The 26,274-nt window shown below is 44.6% G+C and overlaps 2 protein-coding genes across 14 annotated transcripts in view; both read right to left on the bottom strand.

Annotated features, from left to right (window-relative positions):
* Nucleotides 1-26,274, bottom strand: part of LOC105284484 (potassium voltage-gated channel unc-103) — a 105,409-nt gene that overhangs the window by 18,125 nt on the left and 61,010 nt on the right. The window lies entirely within an intron of this gene.
* LOC105284476 lies at nucleotides 18,809-24,514 on the bottom strand. Of its 3 annotated transcripts, XM_011348013.3 has the most exons (4): nucleotides 24,267-24,514; nucleotides 23,980-24,173; nucleotides 23,153-23,197; nucleotides 18,809-19,224 (listed from the first exon to the last, which is right to left on the bottom strand). In XM_011348013.3, the coding sequence occupies exons 1-4, from the start codon at nucleotides 24,292-24,294 to the stop codon at nucleotides 19,171-19,173; spliced, it is 321 nt and encodes a 106-aa protein (XP_011346315.1). In that variant the 5' UTR covers nucleotides 24,295-24,514; the 3' UTR covers nucleotides 18,809-19,170. The 3 variants fall into 3 exon arrangements, with proteins under 3 accessions (XP_011346315.1, XP_011346324.1, XP_026824976.1); XM_011348022.3 differs by lacking the exon at nucleotides 23,153-23,197; XM_026969175.1 differs by lacking the exons at nucleotides 23,153-23,197; nucleotides 23,980-24,173; nucleotides 24,267-24,514 and adding an exon at nucleotides 21,303-21,779.

Raw genomic sequence — 26,274 nt, forward strand, 5'->3', positions numbered from 1 at the left:
TCGATCTAAGACAGGCTTCGCCTGTGCAGCGAAGACGGAGTAATCGAATACGAGGAGGTGGTTGCAGCGGGTAGTATTAGCTAGTTACCACGCGCCATGACCTGGAAATACCGAATATAGTTACCGTTATGTGATCATTATCGATCAGCGTTCAACGAACCACGAAAAATGCTGGGAAAATAAATCCCGAAAAAGTGCTACGAACGCAATGTACCGAATTTGATCAATGCTTCAGAAATTCCGCCGTTCGACTTACCACATTTCGGAGAAGTTCCACAGAAATACCCGAGGTGAAAAGTTTTTGCATGCGAAATTTTACGATCGTGCAAAAAATCGAGGACTGTTCCCGCGTTTGAATTTACGAATCATTTATGAGAGGCAATTCGCGACTACGCGGTTCCTCCTCGACGCGTTCGCAACCGGGTTTAACATTTGCTGACTCACAAAGTCGTTTCCCGCGTAAATATGTACCCGACGCGTGAAATATATATTCGCGGCACTCTTCTCTAATGATAAGGGGGCTTCTTTTAAAGTAGCTTCTGCAAGTCTCTCGTGCAACGCCCAAGAGTACTCTTCGCGTAAATGCGATCGTTTTCCCGCGGTAAATTTGTGGGATAGCAGCGAAATAAGAAATTTATGCGACACATTTAAGGAGCGATTTCCTTCGTCGGCGGAAATAAACCGACAATTTTATTCTCCGTGTTAATTTCGTGCTCGGTGCTCTGGCGACATGGTGATCCTTTCTATGAATTATCCGGTATCAAACGAGAGCCCAAAATCATATTTATTCGCAGTATTAGAGTGATAGCTCACTACTAATGGAATTGAACGCGCTTTCTCACTGCGAGCGATGCGTTTCGAAGTGCCATTTGAAAATGAGGCCAACCGTAATCCGTTTTAACAAGAAGAAAGCTCTTGTCGAAACCCAGTTGCCGACATATTCGGTCTCGTCGCATATAAAGGGTCAGCCTGATGAAAGCGCAACCACTCATCCGGATTTGCGGCGAGCCACGCAATATTGAGATATCAGCCGAGTGAAATGTACTAAATAAAATTTATATATTGAAATGAAATACCGAAGGAAAAATGCCGAATAATACCAAACCATTTCCTCGTAGATTAAGTGAGCAGCACGTTCGCGTTGTAACGCTCATTGATAGTGCTGATAAACGTGAATCAACAGTATGACTCGATTAGGAAGATACGCGAGTTAAAGAAACGCACAGTTAAACATTGCGAAAGTAATTGTGAACGAATGGATTGTTTAATCTTTTAAATAATTATCTAGGCTGTAATATTTTAAACAAGAGAATAAATGACTGTAAATATGTGTATCACATTTATTATATATTAATAAAATATATATAAAAAATACACCCTCGGAAAGGATTTCTGATAACAAGACGAAAAATATTCTTGACTAATTTAATCGTATTACAAGTATAAAAAATATGAAGATAAAACAATTTTTAATTTAAATCAGTAATTTCTATTTTTCTCTCTCGAATTAAATAAGATTGTCTTACTGTCTTGAGACAAGAGTAACATATACAAATTTATGCTCATATATTCTTGTATGTAGAATAATTTGATATTAGCGCCACGTTATAGTAGGCTTTGTCGATGTCGACGCATCATTTTCTCACAGTCGCTCGTCGACTCGGCGCTTCTGCGTCCTTTATTCGGATAAAACGGCCAATATTTATGTGTTGCAATCGAAAATCGGGAAAGTGTTTCTGTTATTTACAATGAATAAGTGCAATACTCTACAAGAAATATTAAAAGAGATGGAAATGTAAGTAAGTATATACAATATACTTACTTGAGAAATAAGATTCGAGATAAGACATTTCCATATCTTTTAATATTTCTTGTAGAGTATTGCACTTATTCATTGTAAATAACAGAAACACTTTCCCGATTTTCGATTACAACACATAAATATTGGCCGTTTTGTGCAGATTCTACAAATTCTCTTAGAAGAATAGAATAAGATGTCTTTTAGATCTCACAATATTCTGAAATCAAGAATATTTTGAACTTGCTACAAATTTTTATCTAAATCCTTCTGAGAAAATTAATGCGATAGCACCAAGATTATTTTAATCTAGATTTTAGAATTTTCTATTCAAGATTAAAATATGCTTCTTTTCAATAATAAATATGATTGTCGCTATAGCAATCTTATTTTATGATAGATTAAAGAGTAATAGCATTAAGTCCAGAAATCTTTTCTGTGAGTGTATATATTAATAAAATCATTATGTCTATAATGCAAAACTTTGATGATTTATACAGATAAGTAAATGAGAGAACAGAAGAAAGAAGAATTTAGGAAAATCTAAATAACGAAATTTAGATTACGATCTAAACGCAGTTTGCATACATAATATGTTAATATTCACGATCTTACAAGTTCGATTAATTTCTATATTGGACACAAAAAAATATATTCTTACTTATTTATTAAAAAAGATATTGTGCAGGCAATACAAACATCGATTACCGTCGACAGGGTCGAGCCAAACTTTTGTTTCTTTCCCTTCATAAAATATGAGCGCATCATGGTTCCTGATACTCTCACGAAGAATTCCAGTGTCATTCTCAACCGCGGCGAACCTCGCTCGGGCGTTACCACTGATGCTTCGATACTTCGGCGCTTCTAGCATGCACACAAAAACGAAAAGAAACAGCGTCCACGGGAGAATCACCTGTTTCTTTTTTGCGTTTGTCCAAAGTTTTACGCGAAGTACTAAGCGATCATTGCTGAATCTCTGCAACGTGTAACTCGCGAAGTAAAATTCATGTTACTCGCCGGAGGATCCCGCAGGCTGAGCCCTCAAAAATTGGAAAACGGCCAGCTGCAGCTGATAATAAACGTTGCGTGACAGCTTGACACTTTGCTCAACAAATCTTGCACGTGTCTGGCTTGTACCTGAGAAAGGAAAACACGCACGATTTTACAAACAGGTCTCCATTTGCGTCCTTATTTGCGGTGTCCGTTCCATGGAGACAAGCTACCACTTTCGTTTCACGTTGAATGTGTTCAGTTTGAAGGCTTCTGTGAAATGAGATGCGAGATCTTTTCTAGACGGATATTTTGATAATTTTTATGCGTCAAATGTGGACGAAGTAGACGATGGTATTTCCTGATCAAACAACATCGCTCGGTCGAATGTTTGCGAGCGTTGAAAGCTTCGCTAAGCCCTTCTTCAATACACGAGGACAGAGGGAGGATCAACGTAGTTTTAGTTTGCGGAAAGCGTGATTGATTCACAAAAGAACCTATCTGGTTTTCTTCTTTCATACAAAAGACCTCATCAAATAATCTTTAATATAAAAGCCCTCGAGAAGCCGTAGAAGGTTTGGATCGCTTGGTACGTTCGAAGAGCTATCGACTTGTTTGACCACAGAAGTTCAGCATCGCGTTTATTCCATCATAAACATTCCCATCGAGCGGTGAAACTTTTACGAGCATTCCTCAGCACCACTTTTACACTCAATTTATTTTATTGCTTCAAATGTATATTCAATGTTTGCAAGTATCGGGACTCGCGCAATATTTCTTGCCATGAGATTTTATATGGACGATCGAAGGAATCCACCTGCAACTGAACCGAGTTAAAAAATCACGTTTCAAGAGAACAATCGTTAAATCGTTCTCGGTCCTTCCTGATTTGCTTGTCCATTCTAGTTGAGCCCTCGGAGATTCTCCAGTGCGATCCAACACGTGAGGGATTTCCTTCTGAGGTGAAAATACACCTAGCGAAGCAGCAATAATATTTGGTTGTTAAATCATGAACGCTGGCCACCTTCAGCTGAATCCTCGGGGATGCAAAGCAAATTTCACCGAGCCATCTTTACCCACATCTCATGAATGTAGCTTCATAGAAATATTGATTCGTAACGATGACATTCATCAAAATAGCGTTAGACGGAATCCTCGGGCTTAAGGGAATCTCCCGTTTTCACTCCATCGGCTTCCAGAAGTTTTCACGAGGTCTCACGAGGGAGGATTCTTACTATGTCGTTTCCAGCACAAAATCGATGCAGAATCTTCTGCTATCTCGAGAGTGTTAAGGTAATGGCAAATCCGGGATTTCAGTGAATTCTTGAAATCTGACTGAGACTCTTCACCCTGATCCTCTGAGCTTGATATCCGCAGGGAAATCAGAGGGAAGCAACAACGATCAACAATGATCACTGTGGTCAGCACCGTGGCGTGTAAACTCTATCTGATTCCAGTCGAGCGGTTCACGGGGACGCTGAACAAATTCCAGCGAGATTCACGAGGTGATCTAATTTCGGCCGAGTCTCTCGACGAACCCGCTATGATTCCGCGGCCGCACGCTCGCGTACGCGCGGCAAAACTAAACGCTCGAGGCGGAGAGGTCCGTTTCGGCCAGCCAGCGCAACGGCGCCGAGATTGCACGCTACAGAGGAGTGCTTTCAGAAAACATCTGCCTCCGGCTCGCCCGTATCCATGATCTCGCAGCTTGAGAGAGAAGCGAAAAGCCAAGTTCAGACACGCCCGATATACGCAGGTAAAACATAGGCAGGGGTAAGCGTACGCGGGAGACTATGGCAATTCGAAGTTGGGCTAAACAAATGAGATATTGACACGAGCAAACATATTGAGAGATTGAAATTTCGATTTTCATCAAACGCGCTTCCCACGTTCCTGACAACATTTGCGGCACACCCAACATCTGCGCCGCGGAATTGTGTAAGCTTTTACACGATCGGAAAGCAACTCGCAAACGGCGATTGCAGCGGCGACGAAGACGTAAGATCGCGAATGGCTTCGCCCCAGAATGAATCGCAATAAAGCGGAATCGTAAAAATCAGAAATAGGACGGGCGGATAAAAGTGTCAAGGCACATTCGCCGGTATTCCAAAGGCTGATTCATCCGTTACGAGTGGTGTCCGGAGGGCTTTTCCTATCTTCGCCGGCGCGGCGTAGCAAGCGTGACTCAATGATCTTCCGTTCAATCGCTCATCTTTCAGCAGCTTCGAGCAGCGAGCAATTTGCAGCAGGTTAATTCATATTCCATGGCTCAATTAGCAATGGATGGCGAGCATGTCGAACGCAATAAAGCGTTCTATAAGATACTGCCGAGATTGGGATTAACTAGACGATTTAATTGCACACGCTGACAATAATTGCATTGCGTGTCGCAAATTAATACAGGCCGGAGCAGAACGCTTCCAGCTCGATTTGTTTTACGATCATACGACATTAATCTAATAACGCATCGATCGCGCTGCACTGAGTGCACTCGAGAAGGTCATGTTAAGCGACTGCCACTGACATTTTATGAGTGCGCGCGCAATGAACTATTTTAACCGCGTAGCGAGATGACCAAGATGAGATGCGTAGCGTCCTGTTTTTATGAGATTAGAAATACGTGACACGCTGTGGAGAATGTAATGTAAAAGTGGCGCACCGTTTCCAATTAACGTTCCGAGCTCGCAATTAGCACTCGCATGGAGACAAAGGGATCGCTCATTTCGCTTCTTGTTATTAATCCTGTAATCCACTTGCATTTTACTCATTTAATTAGCGTTAATAACAGGCGAAGCGAAATGTCACGCTACTAAACGAGCATGCGATAATATAATATAATGTCCCTATTACGAAATCGTTATTGTAATTACAGTTCTAGTTTATCGCACATTTTTTTACCGGGTAATTTCTCTGCCTCTCAACGAGCTCAAGTTTAAGATCATCTGAAAGATTACGTTGCAAACGATTTCAATCACTTGTGTTTACGTTTGCGGAATTACGTTTTAATGTGCGATATATTGGGTTGAGTAAAAACTAATTTCGTATTTTTTGGTCAAAGTCAAAGACAAAATTTTGATATTAAAAAATAACTTTATTAAACAATGTATGCACCATTTTTTTCAATAACATTTCGCCATCTTTCAGGTAATTTAAGAATTCCATCCTCCCAAAACTTCCCAGTGTTCCGAGTGAAAAATTCCTCAAGGTGTTGTTTGCAAGCTTCCAAAGAAGTGAAATTTTTTCCATTAAGCGAATTCTGTAACAATCTGAATAAGTGGAAATCTGATGGTGCCAGGTCAGGTGAATATGGCGGATGAGGCAAGACGTCCCACCCAAACTGCAGTAATTTTTGACGGGTTGCCAAAGATACGTGCGGTCTAATGTTGTCTTGATGGAAGATGACACCATAACGATCGCTCAATTCTAGTCGCTTCTCGTCGATTGCTGCCTTCAACTGGTGCAGTTGGGAACAGTACTCCTTCGAATCAATCGTTTGATTTTGTGGAAGCATAATATATGCTTCCTTTCCAATCCCACCAAATACACAATATGACTTTTTTGTGTGTATGTTTTGCTTTGGGTGGTTTGCGGCGGTTCATCTCGCTTCCCTCACGATCTTTTGCGCTCAACATTCTTGTATACAATCCACTTTTCGTCGCCCGTTACTATTCGTTTTAAAAATGGATTGTTTTCGTTGCGTTTGAGCAATGAATCGCAGATGGAGATGCGGTCCATTACATTTTTTTCAGTCAAATTACGAGGTACCCAAATATCGTACCGAGACACGTAGCCAAGTGTGCGCAAGCGGTTCACAACGGTCTTCTGAGATACGTTGACAATTTGTGCGATATCTCGTGTCGTATAATGTGGATTATTTTCAATCAACGTCTTGATTTGATCATCATCTGCAACCAATGGCCTACCTGAGCGCTTTCCATCTTCACATGTCGTATCACTAGCACGAAATTCCGCAAACCGGTTTTGGCACACACGTTCGCTTACGGCATCCTCCCCATACACGGCACATATCTTTTCTTTAGTTTGCGTTGCGTTTTTCCCTTTGTGAAAATAAAAAAGCATCAAATGCCGAAAATACTGCTTGTTTGCTCCATGTTTACAATGCCACTAAATACAAACTACTGAATCGATTTTGATGAATGATGACTTTATACACACAGGAAAACATAACCTTTCAGAAAAATAATGGTAATGTCACATCTTGAGTGAAGTTAGCTGCCAATATTTTTTCTTAATGACATCTACCCAAAATACGAAATTACTTTTTACTCAACCCAATAGATAATCGCGCTTGCGAATAAATAATTTTTCCGCTGCTTTGGCTTATTAACGTCATTCACTTTGATTAATATTAGTCCGGATTTCCTTCCGGTATGCAGAATATCTCAGCAGACTGCCTTCTGTCTTACGTTTCCTTGAAGGCAGCGCGATATTGCGCTGTTCGTCGTGCAGCCGTAAAACGTAATTACTGAAAGTAACCAAGCAGTCGGCCGTGAATGTGTTTTCAGGCATCTCGGTTGTAAATCGAACGTCCGTGCGCTGCTTTACGGGCGGAAGGCACGGGGCTTTACTTACATTCAAACGTAATCCGGCCGTGATCTTTTTAAAGGCGACCACAATATCGTTACCGGTTTCTTTTTAATTAAGAAAAGTCACTTTAGACACTGTCATTCTTGTACGCTACAGCTTTATTCCAGTACACGACGGTTGATGGAACCACGTCCTAGCATAAATTAGCTATGCGATCTTTAATTAGTAAGATCTTCATCTCATCATATTTATTATAAAAAATTTCTAATGTGTACTCATTAATGTATCATTAAATGTATTTAATATTTAATAAAATTTATAATTTCTCTACTTAGATACGTGAGGTGGCTCACAATTCTTTCATTTCCATCTTAATTCTCGCTTTAGCACGCTTAGCGTTCTTCGTCTTCCTCTGCTCGCGAAGACGCGATTATGCATCGATCTAATAATCGCTGTTCAGTCGCGCGACACAAAACGTTATCAGTCGCTTTTATCGCAGTCGTATTGGTGTGTGTCGAGAAGTAGTTAATTTATCTTCCATTTATCATTATGGAAGTTCCCGTGCAGTGCGCGCAGCAATTAAGTTATAAGTTGCGCGACACTCTCGCGAGAACTCGCGTGCGTTAGAGAGGGCATTAGATCGATCAATTCGAGTCTCTATGGAGACTCGCGGGCGCTCCAATCATCGAATTTAATTGCAGGTATGCGCTAATTGCCAGCTTGCTGGATCGACGTTGCATAAAGGCGCATTTCCTCCATACAGTGCCCCGAGAGACACTTCTCGCAAATTACGTTTCTAGATTACATCTAATTCCCTCTCTGTCATCCATAAAACCTTGCTTGCGCGACACAAGGCAGAAGGTATAATCAGGTGTAACAAAACTGTCGAGGGCTTTACAATTTTAGATCGTGACAAATTGAAACTTTTTGCGCGCAATTCAAATAATGCGCATCCTTTAAAATAATAAATTATAAATTGTGACGATAATAATGAGAAAGAAGTATAATAATAATTCAAGAGAGAATTAAAACGTTGTAAAGTTGTAATGAATTGCTACTGCGTTGCGCACTTGATTTGGCCAATGACAATCCTCGATGCTGCTATTTTTCTTTCTAAATAAACGATTATAATAGCGTTCAATAGTCATTGATATGATTTTATTCGCTTAAGGCACTTGAGCACCAAGTTTACTGATAAAAAGGGGAGACGATCGATGTTTTTTGCTGAGGCAGTAGTAGCCAGCCAGAATACACCACATGCACGTACGTATGCATAGTCTGAAAATAGCAGTAACACATCTACCACTGAGGGATAGGCATGGTAATGCGATGTTTATCCTCTTCGCCATAACTAGCCTGTAGAATGAAGTCGTCAACAGTGTTTTCTTTGCAAACAATGCGTCCACCGTGATGCACAAAATGGTATTGCTCGAGTCAATCGAAGAAACTCGCTGGGGAAACATTCGAATCTCGTCAGATGACCCATTCAAGAGAAACAGTTACGGCATAACTTTTGGCCTTTCTTAAACCTGCACTGTCTTAAACTTGTACTTCTCTGTCTAAACTACTGTCTCTTGCAGTAAAGATAATAGATGGTTGCTTATTCAAGCTAACTTGTAAGAGAAAATAGCCGTTTGCAATAGTAAGATATTTTCTGAATTTAGAAATGCGGATAGATACTGAAACCGGGACGTACGATTGTGATCAGGATGTAGACTGGATATAGCTATGTATTGGGTCGTCCGGAAAGTTCGTGCCGATTTTTAATAGATAGCGTTGGAACATGTCTGAATATATCAATGTTATTGAAAACATACGAGTTATATACATATGCTTAAAGGTGACATTTCAACGCATCTTTAGGAAAAAAGTTGTTTCAGATAAATTGATTCGTGTCAGTTTTGTACTCTTTTCAAGATGGAAGAAAACAAAGAACATTTTAGACACTTGATGCTTTTCTATTACCGGAAAGGCAAAAATGCCTCACAAGCAACAAATTCGATATGTTCTGTTTACGGAGAAGGCGCTTTAGCTGAAAGAACCGTACGTAAGTGGTTCGCTAAGTTTAGAGCTGGTGATTTTAACCTTAAAGACCAAGAACGCTCGGGCAGACCCTCTACTACTGATGATGACCAAATCAAGACACTGATCGAGAATAACCCGCGCTACACGACACGTGAATTAGCAGAGATACTGAAAATATCGAAAACCACTGTCCACGATCATGTAGTGAAGCTTGGTTACGTAAGTCGCTATGATGTATGGGTTCCGCATAATTTGGCCGAAAAAATGTAATGGATCGCATTTCCATCTGCGACTCGCTGTACAAGCGCAACGAAAACGTACCATTTTTGAAGCAATTAGTGACGGGTGACGAAAAATGGATCATTTACAACAATGTAGAACGAAAAAGATCCTGGGGTAAGCGAAATGTACCAGCATTAACCACTCCGAAAGCCGGCCTTCATCCAAAAAAAGTCATGCTCTGTGTCTGGTGGGATTGGAAAGGAATCCTATATTATGAGCTCCTACCACACAACCAAACGATAAATGCAGATAAGTACTGCTCGCAACTGGACGAATTAAAGACAGCGATTCAGGAAAAACGTCCAGAATTAGCCAATAGGAAGGGCGTCGTGTTCCATCAGGACAATGCCAGACCTCATGTTTCTTTGACTACCCGACAAAAATTGTTGGAGTTTGGCTGGGATGTGCTACCTCACCCACCGTATTCACCAGACATTGCACCTTCAGACTTTCACTTATTTAGGTCTTTGCAAAATTCTCTTAGCGGCAAGAACTTCAACTCTTTGATCGACATAAAAAACCACCTTGAGGAGTTTTTCGCCGAGAAACCTAAGAAGTTCTGGGAGAATGGAATCTTCCAGTTGCGTGAAAGATGGACAAAGGTTGTGAAACAAAACGGTGCATACATAAGTCAATAAATATTTATCGACATAAAAAAATGTTGCCTTTGAATTTTCCTTCAAAATCGGCACGAACTTTCCGGACGACCCAATAGAATGGCAAGAAGATTGTTTTAGTTTTGGAAACGCGACGTTGTAATTTTAGTTTTGTTTTAATAGCGCGGTGATCGCGTTCAGTTTGATATGCGGTTGACGATTTATGTTACTTTGTTTCCGCGGGCGACCACGCAGCGGCGTGAGCAGCGCGAGGGGAGTCGAGATCTGGCAACGAGCGAGTCAAGACGCGTTACGCGCAAGCCAGTTGTTACATTACGTTCTTCTATTTTATTGTACCGTATCTCAGTAAATTCTTGTGTGGATCATCAAGGATTCTTGTCATCTTTATCCCACTTTCGATAACATCCCACAGCTATTATTCATTTCTGAGGCACATAGTCGATATAGAGAAACTCTGTCCATTTATAGATCGATCAATGTTTAATAATTGATGCGTCTATCAAAGCCAATCAGCGATTGTTCGAGCGCCGTTTCTTCGACTGTAATATTCCTCCACATTCGAAATCGCGCGATGATATTTTTACTCTCGTAATGGTGCCAATTACGCAATTAGTCGCCTAGAATAATAAAGCCCGCGTGCGAGAACATATGGATGGTATCGGGACAATGTATGTATTATTCCTATCTACATCAATAAGACACGCGATATGCCAGCGGAATTGCGGATTTAAATCTATTTCGGGGCCCGAGATCGTGTAGGTGTGCATCGCAATCGAGGCGATGCGTCACCAAAAATAACCGTATCCATCTTAAGGTATCAATGTTTCAAGAGCTGCGCAAAAATGTCAACTCTGTTGTCTCGTGTGTCTAATGATTTTATCAGCGTATACCCGATATTTTCAATCGTGACGAACGTACTGTGCATCTCACATTCTGGCTGAGTCGATCTACATCCCGACAACCCATCCACGTCGCGAAGCCAATTAATCTAATGCGGTGCATTCCGTCGAATGGAACACGGGGCGTCTGATTTATGGCATTTGTGGTATCGCTGTCGCGAGCTTGATCACGTTCAAGGAGAGCAAGGAGATGCTGTAACTAACGAACGGGATCTCGACTAACGCGGCTAGGCGTTGTGCTTCGGACGCAAGAAATACCTCTTTCCTAAGAGCGCCCTTGATCGGCGGTTGTGGACCCCCGTTCTCCAGCAACAGGCTCTTGGTACTGCCGCCCTTGACCCTGACGCTGCTCCATCTCTGTCGCGGCACGTCCGTCACTTTCTCGCTGCGATCGCTTTCTCTCAACGAGCCACCTTTGACCCGTAAGGCCCCGAGAACCGCAGTCGTGGGCGCCACCGGAACCTCAAGCTGCCCCAAGAGATGCTCTGACATGGTTCGAGGGGATTTTATGCAGGTCATCGTCGTCGGGGCGAGCGTGTTTGCTGATGAAACCGACTTTACCAGCAGATCCTTGCCCTCCTTCGTCCAGGACGTGAGCTTCCTGCCGAGGGAGAGGGTGGTCGGCGCCGAAGTCGGTTTCTGTGACGAACTAGGAAGGTCGCCGGGAAAGATGTCCGTCTCGTTGATCACGTGGACGTTTTCGTTGATCACGTGGACGTTTTGTTGTATCGCCAGTGATTTCGATGCTGTTGCTGCCGCCGCCTCCGCCGCCGTCGTCGTCGCCGTCGTCACTGCAGCTCCCAGCACGTAACTAGGATCCTCAGTCAGATCCAGAAGTCGGTCTCCTGTCGCTCTGGGATAGTAGTCCTTGGGTACGGAGGACCCGGAGGCGGCGGCAGCCACGATCCTCCGCCTAGCGCCGAATTTCGGGATCCTGTTACGACAGGTGCTCGACGGTGGTATCTTAAGATCGCCCTCGATGAGGGCGTCCCTCTCCTCGGACGACAGTTCGCTCTCCTCCTGAAGATCCGAGGAGGTACTACCGCCGCTGATCCTCGTGGCGGCGAAGCGGCCGCTGGTTCCAGCCGAGGTTCCGGGCACCTCGTGGTACTCCGAGATACTGCTGTTCCCCCACAACCGACCACTCAACAAGCTCTGCAGATCACGCTCGTATGACGACGAGCCGGTGGTGGAGGCCGTGCCGCCGCCCCCGCTGGTCTCCACAAAGACCCTTGTCGTGCCGTTCGTTGACGCGGACTTCGTCGACAGGGAGCACCGCTTCCCTCGAGGACGAGCACCGATGTCCGAGCGTGCGTGACTTCCGTCGTCCCCCAGCGAGGACTCGAATACGTCACGGACGTTCTCACCCTTCTGCTCCGACTCGTCGCGACGAGAGTGCCCTCGATCTCTCCTCCTCCTCCGTCTATTGGAGGCGTCGCTCGACTCCTCGCGACCAGACCGGGCACCCTCGTCGGACACGCTCGAGTCCTGTTGCTTCGCCTCGAATGGCGGGATCTGCTTCCGCCTGATCACCACCGGCGGCGGCAGCCGATTGGCCACCCTGGCGGTTGTTGGATCGATCAATGGATCCTTCACCGAGCGCAACGCTATGTGCTCGTCCCGCGGTTGGGACGAACCTGGTGGCTGAGACTTCGACAGTTTTTCCTTGAACAGCTGAATCTTGGCGAAGTGTGGTGGTCTGGCAATCGGTCCCGCTCACGATTGCCTTCGCGTTGTCGTTTATTTAACGTTCCCAAGGTGCTGAGTTCCCTTGGCTTTTCGACGACGAGATCGTCAGTGATGAGAAAGGCAATTGGATTTCGAAGCAACCGTTGCTATCGGGCCTCTTGTGTTTCTAATACTTTATGTCTCGCGATGCAAAAGGCAAGGCAAGACAAAAAGGGCGTAGTTCGACGCTCTGAAAGACTGTTGGGTTAACTGCTCCTCGTGTTTGTGCCTCTGGTCTGTGTCTTCTCTCCTTTTTGGATCTGGTCTTGGTACGCGCCGTGTCTGCCACGGCAATGCAATCTCGACGAAGCAGACTCTCCTTTGTGCTTGAACCTGTGTTAACGTTAAATATTGTGCATTGTTGTTGGGACGTGTGCGCATCCGAAGACTCAGCTACTTGACTCGTTCCTGCGACCGTGCGCTCAAATTATTACTATCGATATTGTTAGTTGCTCACGTATGCTTCGCGTAACGTAAAAAACGAAATTTCGTAGATATCGCAATCCACGTTTTCACGTCTTCTTCTGCAACGGACGACTTTTTTCTCTCTTTCTTCCGGCGCTTCTTTTGACCGATTAAAAAATTGTGCTCTTCTCGCTCCAAAATATCGATATAAAATGTAAAAGAGTGGTTGCCAGCTTAAACTTAATTTCCTCCACCGCCGTGTCGTTGGGACCGCGACACGGTGAACTTTGTTTAGCAATCAATTAATAAGTAATGGATGGAACATGACGACAGTCTCAGTTGGGGAAAGAACTTTCTCTATGTCGGTCTCGATCGCCCTTTTCTCGCGCTAGTTTCCTTCGAAATGTCTATTCTATCTCGGCTGATCGATCGCTGTTACACGGCGTGTGAATTCACGATGGCAACCAAGTGTAAACGTATTTCTTGGCGCTTTAGCTTCTCGTAAGTACTTTCAAACGGCGAACACAACAACTATCGAGCCTGCCTTGGCCGAGACGCAGTGGCAATGAACCGTTGGTAATCGGATGCACGTACGAACGCTCGTGCGATGAGACTCCAGGATCGCGGTGGATGGTCCAGCTTCGTCGACGTCCTCGGCGGATTTGGCACGGGCTAATACTGGCGAATCCCCCACGGATGCGCGAGGATTCCGCCTCGCGGCGACAACGTCCCAATTTGCCGTCAACGAAGACACATGAATCTCTTCAGCGATTAGTTGACTTGTACGGAGAGGCCCTTGGCCGTGTATCGATCGTTCGAATTGATCGTTCAGCGCAATCGGTCCTCGCAAACGCCGCGTATGATCCGCTTGCGCCTTTCTAGTCTCGTGCGATGTGCGTAGATCGTGGATTCCGGATGTCGCAGGATGTCTCATCCCGATAAGGTCCAAAAGCGACTTCCTTCCGACGCACTATCAACGCTTTTTTGATGATGCGATCTCGGGGAAACGATTCGCGGCAGACTTTTCTCTCGGATCACAACACGGGCAAGGTGAAACTGTCAGTGCGATTGTTCGCGCGTGCTCTTGTAAAACGTTGGGTAGAACGGTTTTCTTACTTTCCGTGCGAAGATCACAACAATGGCGTTCGGTATTATCACTTGCATTTCGTTGGATAACGCGTGTTATAAGTATTGTATACGTAATCGATATAGATTTACCTCTTCCTCGAAGCTACCCTTTCGCATCGCGACTATCTCTTTTTCTTTCTTTTGGTTCACAATCATCCAAAGTCACTGTGTTCAACTGATCGAGAGGACGGAATGTCCGCGGTCGATTCTCGACGAGTCCATGCTCGGATACAGCTGGTAGCCACGAGCGGGATCAAGGACAGCGTTCCTGGTGTGAACAGATGCCACGCTCGCACAGGAAGATGCATACGCTCGTGAGGCCCAGTCGTCACCAAGAGTACGTCGCACATGAGACATGCCTGTCCGAGAGTGTTCGGAATGCGAACAGGTCGACTCACAGCCGCGGGGCGGCGACGAGCCCGGATGATGTACCGACCTTCAGCGGTGAGCGCAGTGTGTTGCGATCCCGCGAGTACCGCCGACTGCAGGAGACGCGTTCCCTCGGCATCTCCGTGACGAAGTCGAGTCTGTTGTTCACCGTACGAGTGCGTCGCGGTCGACTAAGGCGAGAGGGACGCTCCAACGGAAACGCATCGCGCGCACCGGACGTTCGCGGCCGACATTACGATTTCCGTTTCTGGGAGACGAACAAGGGAGTTTGAAAAAAACTAAGAGAAAAAGCTGAACTGAGAGACAAAGAGAGAGACAATGTGAAAGAGAGTCGGACTGCAACCTGTCGACTTCTACGCAGCCCCTACACGCTCACGGCGATGTCCCTATCTCGCCTCTCGAGCTCGCTCTCGGTCTTTTCAGCGCCGGTGGCGATCAACTTTCCTTCGTCGCGTCGCGTCGCCTCGCGTCGTGCCGCGTCAGCGTCGTTCTCGGTATGCGCGCCGCGCTGGCTCCGCCGTTCTCGCCACCACCACCGCCGTCGACGACGACCCACCTGTGCTCGGTGGCTCCTTATTGATTAGGGGAGGTTCGCGCGCGCAACGCGCGCCTCTACGCAGGCTCGAGCCCACGAGAGTCAGCCCGACGAGAGGAGAATGCGCGGCGCAGCACGACGGCGACGCGCCGCGGGATAACTCGTCGACGGCAGTCTAGGTCATGTACGACTATTGTGGAGCATGGTACACTATGAAGATGGAACGGAGAATGCCTCCTCGGCAGATACGATTGTTAAAATGTCACGTACTTGCACATGATATGCCGTAGATAGTAGACGCTGATTATTGACGTAGGGGTAATGCGATTCACTTTTCTCCTGAAGATAAGGAAATGGAGAAATCCCGCTCTAGTGATCAATTTCTCAGTGAATGTGAGAGGAAGTCTGTTTTTGATTCCCCCCTCCCTCTAATGTGGGAAGAAAGCCTTTTATGTTAATTTCCAATATCCCTTGCAAAATTCGTGGGAGATGCCGAGATTCAAGTGGGCTCGTCGCTTTTCTCTTTCCATTTCTTCTTTTATTCTTGTATGTAGATATACGTTTTATTGATATAAGTATATAGAGAGGTATCTCTTAAATAATTCTGCTTCTGGACATGCCTATTTGGAATCGCGTGTACATCATTAAAATAAATCCATGCCTATATATACGCACAAGTGCATAACATTGCGTTTACGTGAAGATGATTACGAGAGTTTCATAGTTTCAGTAATTTATGGCATGATTCAATCTATGGACGCGCGATATGATCAGTTGCCGTAGTAGTTACTCATGCATTCTTGTCGAAGGGAAGGGAGTTGTGCGTCCTTCCTTCCGATTGCAATTCATTTTATTCTCACTCATTGTCAGTCCATTAGACATCTTGACGTCCTTTTATCAAATTTGCACGCTATAAATTTTAACGAAATCTTCACCGACCTTTTGAACTTTTGAGCGATCTATGCACACGGTCAGTGCATTTTCTATACAGCGCGTAGTAGCTGCGATAGTTTTATTTTTGCTCGTTAAAAGACAAAAAAAATGTGCAAAGCGGAGGAAAATCGTACGACCAAAACCGTGAAAAAGCCGCGCCTCTCGTTTGCCCCTCGTCGCATCACCGTTCTTGCTTGCCTTTCCAATTATTTTTCATCTTCCATCTTTCGAGCGAGCATTCTCGTGCTCAGCCAGGCAATCAAATTTCTCGTCGTAAAGAACCTTCTGATTTGATTTCTCGTTTCCGCTATCTACTGCGCGGCTGTATTATTTTCGATGGCGCGTTCGTAATTGTACGATATTGCTGCTACCTTTTACGTCTCGGAAATCGATTACGACCTAGATAAAAATCTACCCTCCTGCAATTCTTTCCGATCAATGGTAAGATAGAAAGTTCACAGTGATATCATCATTTTTGTAATACTTTGGACGCAATCGCACATAGCAATCGACTGATTATTAAAATTCCTTATTATTATAATTCACGTCTGTACGCAAAGTGAAACGCAGTGTTTCAGTTATAGATTTTAAACGATAAGAATTTGCTGTCATCAGGAAACCGCTATGAGGCAACAGCTTATGTATGCATATTAAGCTCACGGCGATTAACATATTTGCATTATTGCGCTTTCATAACGGAGAGATTATAATACCGAGAACTTATACCGCATTATATATTTTTTCATTTCTCCGAAGAAATAACAATCCTGCTTGTCAACTATAATGAAAACAGAGAAACCTTCATGTCAAAGAAATTCCGTCAGCTAACGAGGGATTTAGCGTAGCCTTGGAAGGAGATATTACTGATCCCGTCAGTGCTTCATGGTCTTTTCATTTCTGTGGATACGTTTGCCAAGAGGATATAGGATTTATGAAGATATAAGTCTGTAATCCTCGGCGTCCTCGTTTTCCGAAGCCCGGTAGGCGATATTTCCCATCGCCCGACAAGTTCAAAGTTATAATGCGGGAAACTTTAGTCGCGACATCTTCGCGGGTACGGGCAAGGATTTATCGGTCTCGCGAGGGCCGGAAGAATTAATTAGAAAAATTAAGAGGAAACTTTCTCGTGTTGGCACGCGGCATCGATCACGCCTCCGGCAGTTCCTTTTTGTAAATGCCTCTAAATCATTCCAGCCCGATTCGGGTCACTAAAGTTGGTCCAGCCAGCGCTGGAGAATGCTGGAGCCATCGATAAGCGCCAACCTAGTTCACACATTCATTCGCGCGAGCTCGTCCGTTCGTTACGGCACGAGGGAAAACGGAAGACGCCACTCTTCGTCTCGCGAGGCTCGCAAGGCATCCGGGAACTTGGATTGCTCCTAAATTACAGGTGGCCGCTCCATATAAGTGACAGACTTTTCTCTCACCCCTCTCTCTCTCTCTTTCTCATGAAAAGAGCTTCGTCGAGAAGCGTTCCAGACTCTGCGGAGCTCTAGGTACACATACCTACCATGTGCTCCAGATCTAGATCCGACAAACATGTTGTCGAGGCGCCCCGAAGTTCGAATTTGCCGTTCATCAAGATCACACGTATTTAAGCTTTGCACACTGTAATCTCAATACACGAATAGAAATCGATATTCGCTTTGGAAACAAGATCAGACGCAGAATCATTAGATCGAGTATTGGCATTTTCTACTACAATGAAGATGCTATATTCGTACAACATCTTTGTCACGATACCAGAAATATCACGCGGTTACAATAACGATCATCCCCCACATCGCGTCCAGCATCGGCTGATCTGTAGCAGTAATGCAGAAGTTTTGTGTGCGGATTATCGTAGTCGGAAAGCAGGAAAATCGAGCGAGGGGAGTCGCGAGAATGCATCGCCACAATCGAAGCGAATCGAGTGTGAAACGATAAAACGCATCCCGTCCGCGTTTCCGCGCATCGCGATGCGGATCGAGCTGTTGTCGGACTGCGATGGTGAACATTGCGGGGATGGGGTCGATAACCCACTCCGCGATATACACATAGACATGCACTCTCTTTCTTTCTCCCGTTCTACTTCCGGTAGTACACATGGCTCACCTGTTCCGCTCGCGGCTTGTTGCTCTTTTCGTCCTCCTCCTTGCTGAGATCCTCGACGAGATCGTGGAGCAGCCTAATGTCCTGGGGGCTGGGGGAATCGACCCTGCCAGCCCCCACGCTCATCGCACTATGGGGCGCCAGTTCACGCGAATCAGCAGCCTCCTCCTCTTCCTCCTCCTCCTCCTGTCCCACCGCCGCGCTTCTCTCGCTGTCGCTCTCCCAGCAACCGTTGTCCAGAGTCCACTGCTGGTCACCGTCGGTCACCCTTTCGTCGTCATCGCTCATTTAGGGCATTCAGACGGTTTCAGGCAAGAAACGGACTCGGCGTCCTGCGAGAGATCTTGACTCTTCGCGGAGTCCTTGATCGTTGTCCGACGAATGAAAAGTTCGGTGGAAAGTTGATTATTGATGGTCTGCAGAATGTCTCTCTTCTCTATTTATTCTTTCTTTCTTCTATTATTTGGAGCGAAATTTCAAGGATGATGTTCAAGGATGAAATGCGTCGTTTCATGTGCAGTTCCTCGGCTGATTAATGATTTAACTTGCGTGATTCGATAAGCGATTTAATTGACTGCAGTTGATATTTTTTCATCTTCTCAAGGGGAGCGACGATCTTCGACGCGTTGCGTCGCTCCTTGTTCTTCTGTGCGATTTGTAGAAACGCGGCAGTTCTCCAAAGCTCGTGTACTTTCAAATCAAACGACCAGCTCGAAACGAAATTATTGTCGAATTAAGCAGTGTTCGTAGTTTCGCGATCCGCGAGCAAATCAGAAAAATACATGAGTCCTCGCGTGCATCTTAGCTTCTGATGCTTTTCACTCGCTCGCTCGTGTGCAATATGTCTGTCCATTTCTATCGAAAAATATGTAGCAGTTAAAAAATCGGGAAAGTAGAAATTTGAATTGAATAACTTGTCCCTCGCAGCGAATTCAAGCGCTTTTTCGATGGTATTTCGTTAGCGAGACGAACGGATGGGATGATATTAAAATCGCGCACTTGGAACCACGTTGTGTTCCGCAACAAAATAAGAAATGCTTACTGGGGCAAAATTTCTATGAGCAAACGTCGTCCTGTTGCGTGCTTGCATGCATCATGCCACTGTGCAATTCGCTTTTGCCTGGCGCTGGTTCAAACGATAGAATTTAAGGCGTTGCAAAGTGCGGTGCAATGTGTAAAAAAGCCTCGCTCACCGTTTGACATTTAGAAATATAAAAACATACGTCTCTCTTCGGCGTTTTCTGGAAACAATTATGACGTAAGTGGTGATTTTTCTGACAGTAACATTAAGGTATTATTGAAATCAATCAAAATACTAAAAGTTCGAATCTTCGACAAAATGCGCATCTGACGTTATAAAAATCAAGAGGAAATTATTCTTCATTACTGAGGCAAAGAAATAATAAAAATTCTGTGAAAATGAAAAACTTGCGCCTCCGGCGAGCTGTGCGTGGCATTGAATGAAGGACGGAATGTAGATGAATCTTATACGCGCATAGCGAACATTGCGCAAGTAGTCTGCTGTGCAATATAATCGTTTTGCATTTTTAATAAGAAGCTTGATATAATGGGAAGTATTGGGTCGTCCGGAAAGTTCGTGCCGATTTTTAATAGATGGCGTTGAAACATGTCTGAATATATCAATGTTATTGAAAACATACGATTTATATACATATGCTTAAAGGTGACATTTCAACGCATCTTTAGGAAAAAAGTTGTTTCAGATAAATTGATTCGTGTCAGTTTTGTACTCTTTTCAAGATGGAAGAAAACAAAGAACATTTTAGACACTTGATGCTTTTCTATTACCGGAAAGGCAAAAATGCCTCACAAGCAACAAATTCGATATGTTCTGTTTACGGAGAAGGCGCTTTAGCTGAAAGAACCGTACGTAAGTGGTTCGCTAAGTTTAGAGCTGGTGATTTTAACCTTAAAGACCAAGAACGCTCGGGCAGACCCTCTACTACTGATGATGACCAAATCAAGACACTGATCGAGAATAACCCGCGCTACACGACACGTGAATTAGCAGAGATACTGAAAATATCGAAAACCACTGTCCACGATCATATAGTGAAGCTTGGTTACGTAAGTCGCTATGATGTATGGGTTCCGCATAATTTGGCCGAAAAAATTTAATGGATCGCATTTCCATCTGCGACTCGCTGTACAAGCGCAACGAAAACGTACCATTTTTGAAGCAATTAGTGACGGGTGACGAAAAATGGATCATTTACAACAATGTAGAACGAAAAAGATCCTGGGGTAAGCGAAATGAACCAGCATTAACCACTCCGAAAGCCGGCCTTCATCCAAAAAAAGTCATGCTCTGTGTCTGGTGGGATTGGAAAGGAATCCTATATTATGAGCTCCTACCACACAACCAAACGATAAATGCAGATAAGTACTGCTCGCAACTGGACGAATTAGACAGCGATTCAGGAAAAACGTCCAGAATTAGCTAATAGGAAGGGCGTCGTGTTCCATCAGGACAATGCCAGACCTCATGTTTCTTTGACTACCCGACAAAAATTGTTGGAGTTTGGCTGGGATGTGCTACCTCACCCACCGTATTCACCAGACATTGCACCTTCAGACTTTCACTTATTTAGGTCTGTACAAAATTCTCTTAGCGGCAAGAACTTCAACTCTTTGATCGACATAAAAAACCACCTTGAGGAGTTTTTCGCCGAGAAACCTAAGAAGTTCTGGGAGAACGGAATCTTCCAGTTGCGTGAAAGATGGACAAAGGTTGTGAAACAAAACGGTGCATACATAAGTCAATAAATATTTATCGACATAAAAAAATGTTGCCTTTGAATTTTCCTTCAAAATCGGCACGAACTTTCCGGACGACCCAATACGTAATGCTATAATGCGAAGCCGCTGCAGTTTTATAATTTCCATAATTTATACAAAATCGGAAGAGCTACAAAGAATCGGAAGCTTCTCGGAAGCCTTCCTCGTCGCAGCACGAATTTTTACGAGGCGCGTCGCAAACAAAATGCACAATTGACACAATTGACACAATTGATGACGATAAATAAGACAAATGTCCACGCAATGTCCGCGTGAGCGAACACGCGCGAGGCGATCGGCCGTTCTGCGAAATCGTCAACGTGATTGTCGCGTGTCTGACAGCCAGGAATTGTCCACTTCCATCTTTGACGGCGTCGATAATAAAAGTAGGACTTGAACTGGCTGCGAAATAATGTAGAAGCCCCTGCAGAGGAAACAGGTAGGGGTTGCAGGCAGGTGGATAGTGCGTTCCCGCGCGTACCGGCACTCGCACCTGCATCTATATTCGTGCACGTGCTAGGCTAGTACGTGGGGGTGGTAATGGTGACGGTGGTGCTGGTGCTGGTAGTGGTGGTGGTTGTTACCACAGCGACACAAGGACGCCAGTCATTGATCACCTGGTGGCTATGACCTTCGCCAATTGCATCGTGGTTGCGTCGATGCAGTAACGACTTGGCGAGGTATTGTCGCCAAGAACTTTGCCTTCGGAGGGAAAAAGAATGGACAGATCAATCCTGAAAAGACAGCTCGGCCGCGCCCTGTCGTACGATGTTCGATACAGTTGGCTGGTCTCGAGTAAAATCCGATTGATTTTCGACGGCTGACGTTGTTACATGATCGAACGCGCACCAAGGGAAGCATTTCCAACGGTTTTCCCCGGGGAGTACTGCGCTCATCGAAGCGAGCTCGCGGAAATCGGGTTATCGAGTTATCGGGTTAGCAGGTCATTTGGTAGACGCTGTGCCAAAAAGCTGAATAAGTTCAAATGCGAATAACAATTAATTCGATTAATCTCGAGATTTCGACAGATCTGCTCGAATCATGTTGAGCACAAGAAGAGATTACGCCTATGAAAAGACTTATTCTAGAGCACTTCAGAGATGCTTCTCTGAAGTGTGAGTCCTCGCGGCATCGTTAGCGCGCGGAAGGGTCGGAAAATATTTTAGCAGTTGGCCCGTATCTCGAGTGGAAGTTATTGATCTCGCCGATAAAAGGAAAATGGACCCTCCTGGCTCTAATCTTGGCACAGTCCTAATTTGGATTTGCAGAATTTGCGCGAAATTAGTTGAGATTCACGTACAATGTGCTCACGAGTTTGTCATAGTTGTCTAGAATGAGATTAAACACGAATCTTGGATTTTCAAGCTAATCTGGACACTTGTCTTCGCACAAAATATCCGCGGGTGGGTGCGGCCATACTAATTCGCGACCAGGGTGACGGAAATGCTTTTTGCGTGTCGTGAAACTTAACATATGGCTTGGTAGTGGTTAGTTGATTTCTCGCAGGAAATTACATCAGAGCCCAGTGAGAAATTGCAGATAATGCAGCAAGATATACATGCCCAACAGCGTGGAACAAGCTCAATTGCTCGCAACCATTGTTAACACATGACAGTAATAAAAGCGATATATTAAGCTGATAACATGGTCACTTAAGCCGATCACAAAATGTACAACATAATAGTATCGAGCAAAAAAGTATTGACAACTTAATTTAATTATTTAAAATTGATTCAATAAAATTATCGCTATATATCTTGTCAGTCTTCTTAGGACAGTGCAACATAGTACGCAAAACGCATGACGTAAACGCGTAGCGGAGCACGTGGGTGGGCACGTAAGTGGGGTTTCTCATGCAGAGTCGATTGTTCGTGTACCAAACTGGAGAACAATATTCTGTAGTATTTTTTCGCAAATTGATGCAACGGAAAGGCGTGACATAAAGTACTACGTAAGAGAGAATACAAAAGCAAAAATCACTTACGGAGTGTTTCGGATTATTTGTTTTTATCCACAAATATCGTTTTCTCTAGATAATAAATTTTCATAATTTTTCTTAATTTTAAAAAATATCATTTTAAATAATTTATAAGATATTTTTAGCAGATTCGTAACTGCATATAATAAATTTACAACACTCTGCTAAGATTTAAATAATGATGTATAATGGTGAGGAAAGATGGGCTAAGCTACTTGGCACAGCTTGCATTAAAGCACTGACCGTGAAGAATCTTATGAGAAGTGGCTTATCGAGTGGTTTGAACGAGTAAAATTGTCGGTTGGTTCACGCTTATTTATTAAAAATTGTTTTAGTTTTCCAAACTTGTATACGTACACGGAATTTTATTTAAAGCGACTCGATAACATGAAAAATTATTACAAGTATGGAAAAATTACATAAAAAAATTTGTCGATTAACTAACGTACAAACTGATCATAAGTTTTACATAACTACGAGATTATTTAAGCTTTAATCTGATACGTCTAAATAAGTTTTGACCACGCGACCACGCGATCACTTTTATATTTCGCACGTCGTTTTCATTAATGGTAAGAATAAGTTAATAGCAATTATTCCGCATTTATAACGTGACGGTAATTTTAAAATAATTTATTAAGTTCTCATTTCAACTTTCGATCCTCGATTTAGGAAAAGAGTTCCGTTTTTTAAGCACACGTTCACACCGTTCGCGATTCAACATTCACTGTCGCCATCGGTTGCAATCAGCCCCCTCGTTGTCGTCGTCGTCATCGTCCTCGTCCTCGTCATAGTCACCCGGCGCACGGTCATAACGCGATGCTGCTCCTTACTTTCAGGACCGATCGATCGGTGATCTCGCGTCTCCTCAATTTTCGCAATGGAATCCGATCTATTCCAGTCTCGTCGTGGTCGACCCGTGTTTGGATATCGCGGGCAATCGCGAGGATGACTTCCTGATGAACTTCGCGATCATCAGTAATCCGCAATATACCATCGACGACCGAATACACCGCGACTTGCCCACCTGCAAGCAACCGCTTCGAATTTAGACGCCGTCGTTCGCGAATAATGGCGAATGATCCGGATCACTCGCGGCCGAGTCGACGCAGGTACTTACTGGCCGGTACCACTCGGTGTTCTGTCATGATCTTGTGTGATGAAAAGTGACACGATGAGAGAACGCGCCGTCGAGATTAGCGACGGGGGTAATCACGGAGGGCGCGACGTTGAATGAATTGATCGACGGGCGCGCGCGCTCTCTCTCTCTCTCTTTACGGGATCACGATGACGTAAGAAGGACGTCTTATCACCGTTCGCATGTGCGATCTTCCTTCGCCGTGGATGTGGACGGAGTCGCGAGCTAGGAGTTACCTGACAGGCAGAACGGGGGATACTGCGACACTGACCGGGGCGCCGTATAACGGGAGGCCTGTGAATCTCTCGCTCTCGCACCCTCTTTCTCTCTCGTTTCAGCACGCGTGCGCTCCGATAAGTCGCTCTTCCTCTTTCCTCCTGCCGCCACGGCGATCCGCCAGCGGGCTCGCCTCTACCCCCGATTGACGCGTGCACCCGTACTTCCGGTACGTCTTTATCCCGACACCGGATGCCAGGACAGCGGTCCCGCCTCGTTTTGTTCCTCGCGATTCGTGACAAACAAGCTGACGACCGAATTTACCGAGCATCCCGGAATTCTACTGCAAGACCGAGCAGCTCCTAATAGTCGACCTGGCTAAATTTCTACGTTGTTTTATTGCTCACTTGAAGATGCCTGTTCGAAGATGGTAGGTCTGCTATATGTTCGTCTGGCAGACGATTGGTTTCTCCAGAAACGATCCCTTCTTTCGCTCAATTAAGGATCAGATTAGTTACCACAGAAACGCGTAGTAATCATTTTTATCCCTTAAATGGCCAATTATTGAAATGCTTGAATTTATTATCTCTTCTGCTATCGCTTATTGTTAGATCCAACACGCACATTTATCGCAAATGTCTCACGCACTATTTTGATCTCGCGCCAGCTTCATCAGTCGTTATTATTAATTAGTCATTTCCGCTCTAATTGTATCTTTCCATTCTTCCATCATGTCTTCACTGTCGTAACTTCTTCCGACGATTACGCAACTCCGACTGCTACCAAAACGAGAAACATCGGCGGCCGGATGCCTGCGATGGGATATCAAGAATCCGCCACAGAATAAGCATGGAATATCAAGTATCTGACGCACGACTATTAATTATCATCGCTTACTGGCGCTGTCTCGTCGCAGCTGTTCCCTCTTCAAGTACACAGCTTCCCAGAATGTTGCGAAAGCTCGATGATCGTGCTGGACGAGCTTACTTGATACTATTTTCAAACGCGAATTCGCCTTTTTACGCGCATGACACGCACGGCTCGATTAGAACGATAAGCGTTACATCAGGGTTGCATCGAGATTTTACCGTATCGCAGATTTCTCGATCCGGAGGTTTAACGGTGGACATCACGAGATCGAGTGTCGTAAAACGATTGGAGAATGTTTTACGACAAATTTGCAATATTCACGATTGCTGTAACGCGAAAGATGGCGGATTTATATATTGCAATTTCGCGAACAAAATAAAATTTCTGCAGAGCTTTGCGAAGCAAATCGCCCGCGGAAAAATCGCTTGTGCGCGCCGGGAAGATTGCTTGATTTATCGGCACAATTATTATGCAGCAACGGACTTGAGTACATGTGATAAAAATCCTTGCAATGTTGCAATATCGGTTATCGATATATCGGAAATTCGGCGACCATTCTGGTATATATAAATAAATCGAGCAGATGTCGAGAGAAAAAGAGAAGCTTTCTCTCTCTCTTTTTCTCTTTCGCGAAGCTGCGCCGCGGAGCGGATGCTCTTGTCTGCTCAAATCGTCGCGCGCAAGCTGGACGAATGGCATCCATAATTTAGGCAGTCGCTTGGAATAGCGCGATCACGAAGCGATCTAACAAGCTGCAAGAGCGACAGAATGAGAGTGAGAGAGAGAGAGAGAGAGAAGGGAGTAAGGAACAATATGCTTGAGCAATATAAATATACATGTTACAACCTCTTGTTCATGGAAGCTGCAACGAGCTTCGCGAAACTTCGAGCAAATTGCATTTGCA

Source organism: Ooceraea biroi, chromosome 4 (genome assembly GCF_003672135.1).
Source record: "Ooceraea biroi isolate clonal line C1 chromosome 4, Obir_v5.4, whole genome shotgun sequence".
In the NCBI taxonomy this organism is placed as follows: Eukaryota; Metazoa; Arthropoda; class Insecta; order Hymenoptera; family Formicidae; genus Ooceraea; species Ooceraea biroi.

What these genes read in the sequence shown, in the direction of transcription:
- LOC105284476 (XM_026969175.1), bottom strand. Translation starts at nt 21,667, where the DNA reads ATGCAGGTGCGAGTGCCGGTACGCGCGGGAACGCACTATCCACCTGCC. An exon ending in CGAGAAGCTTCCGATTCTTT is followed by an intron (nt 19,225 to 21,302) that starts GTAGCTCTTCCG and finishes ATTTTTCGATAG; the next exon opens with AAATGGACAGACATATTGCA.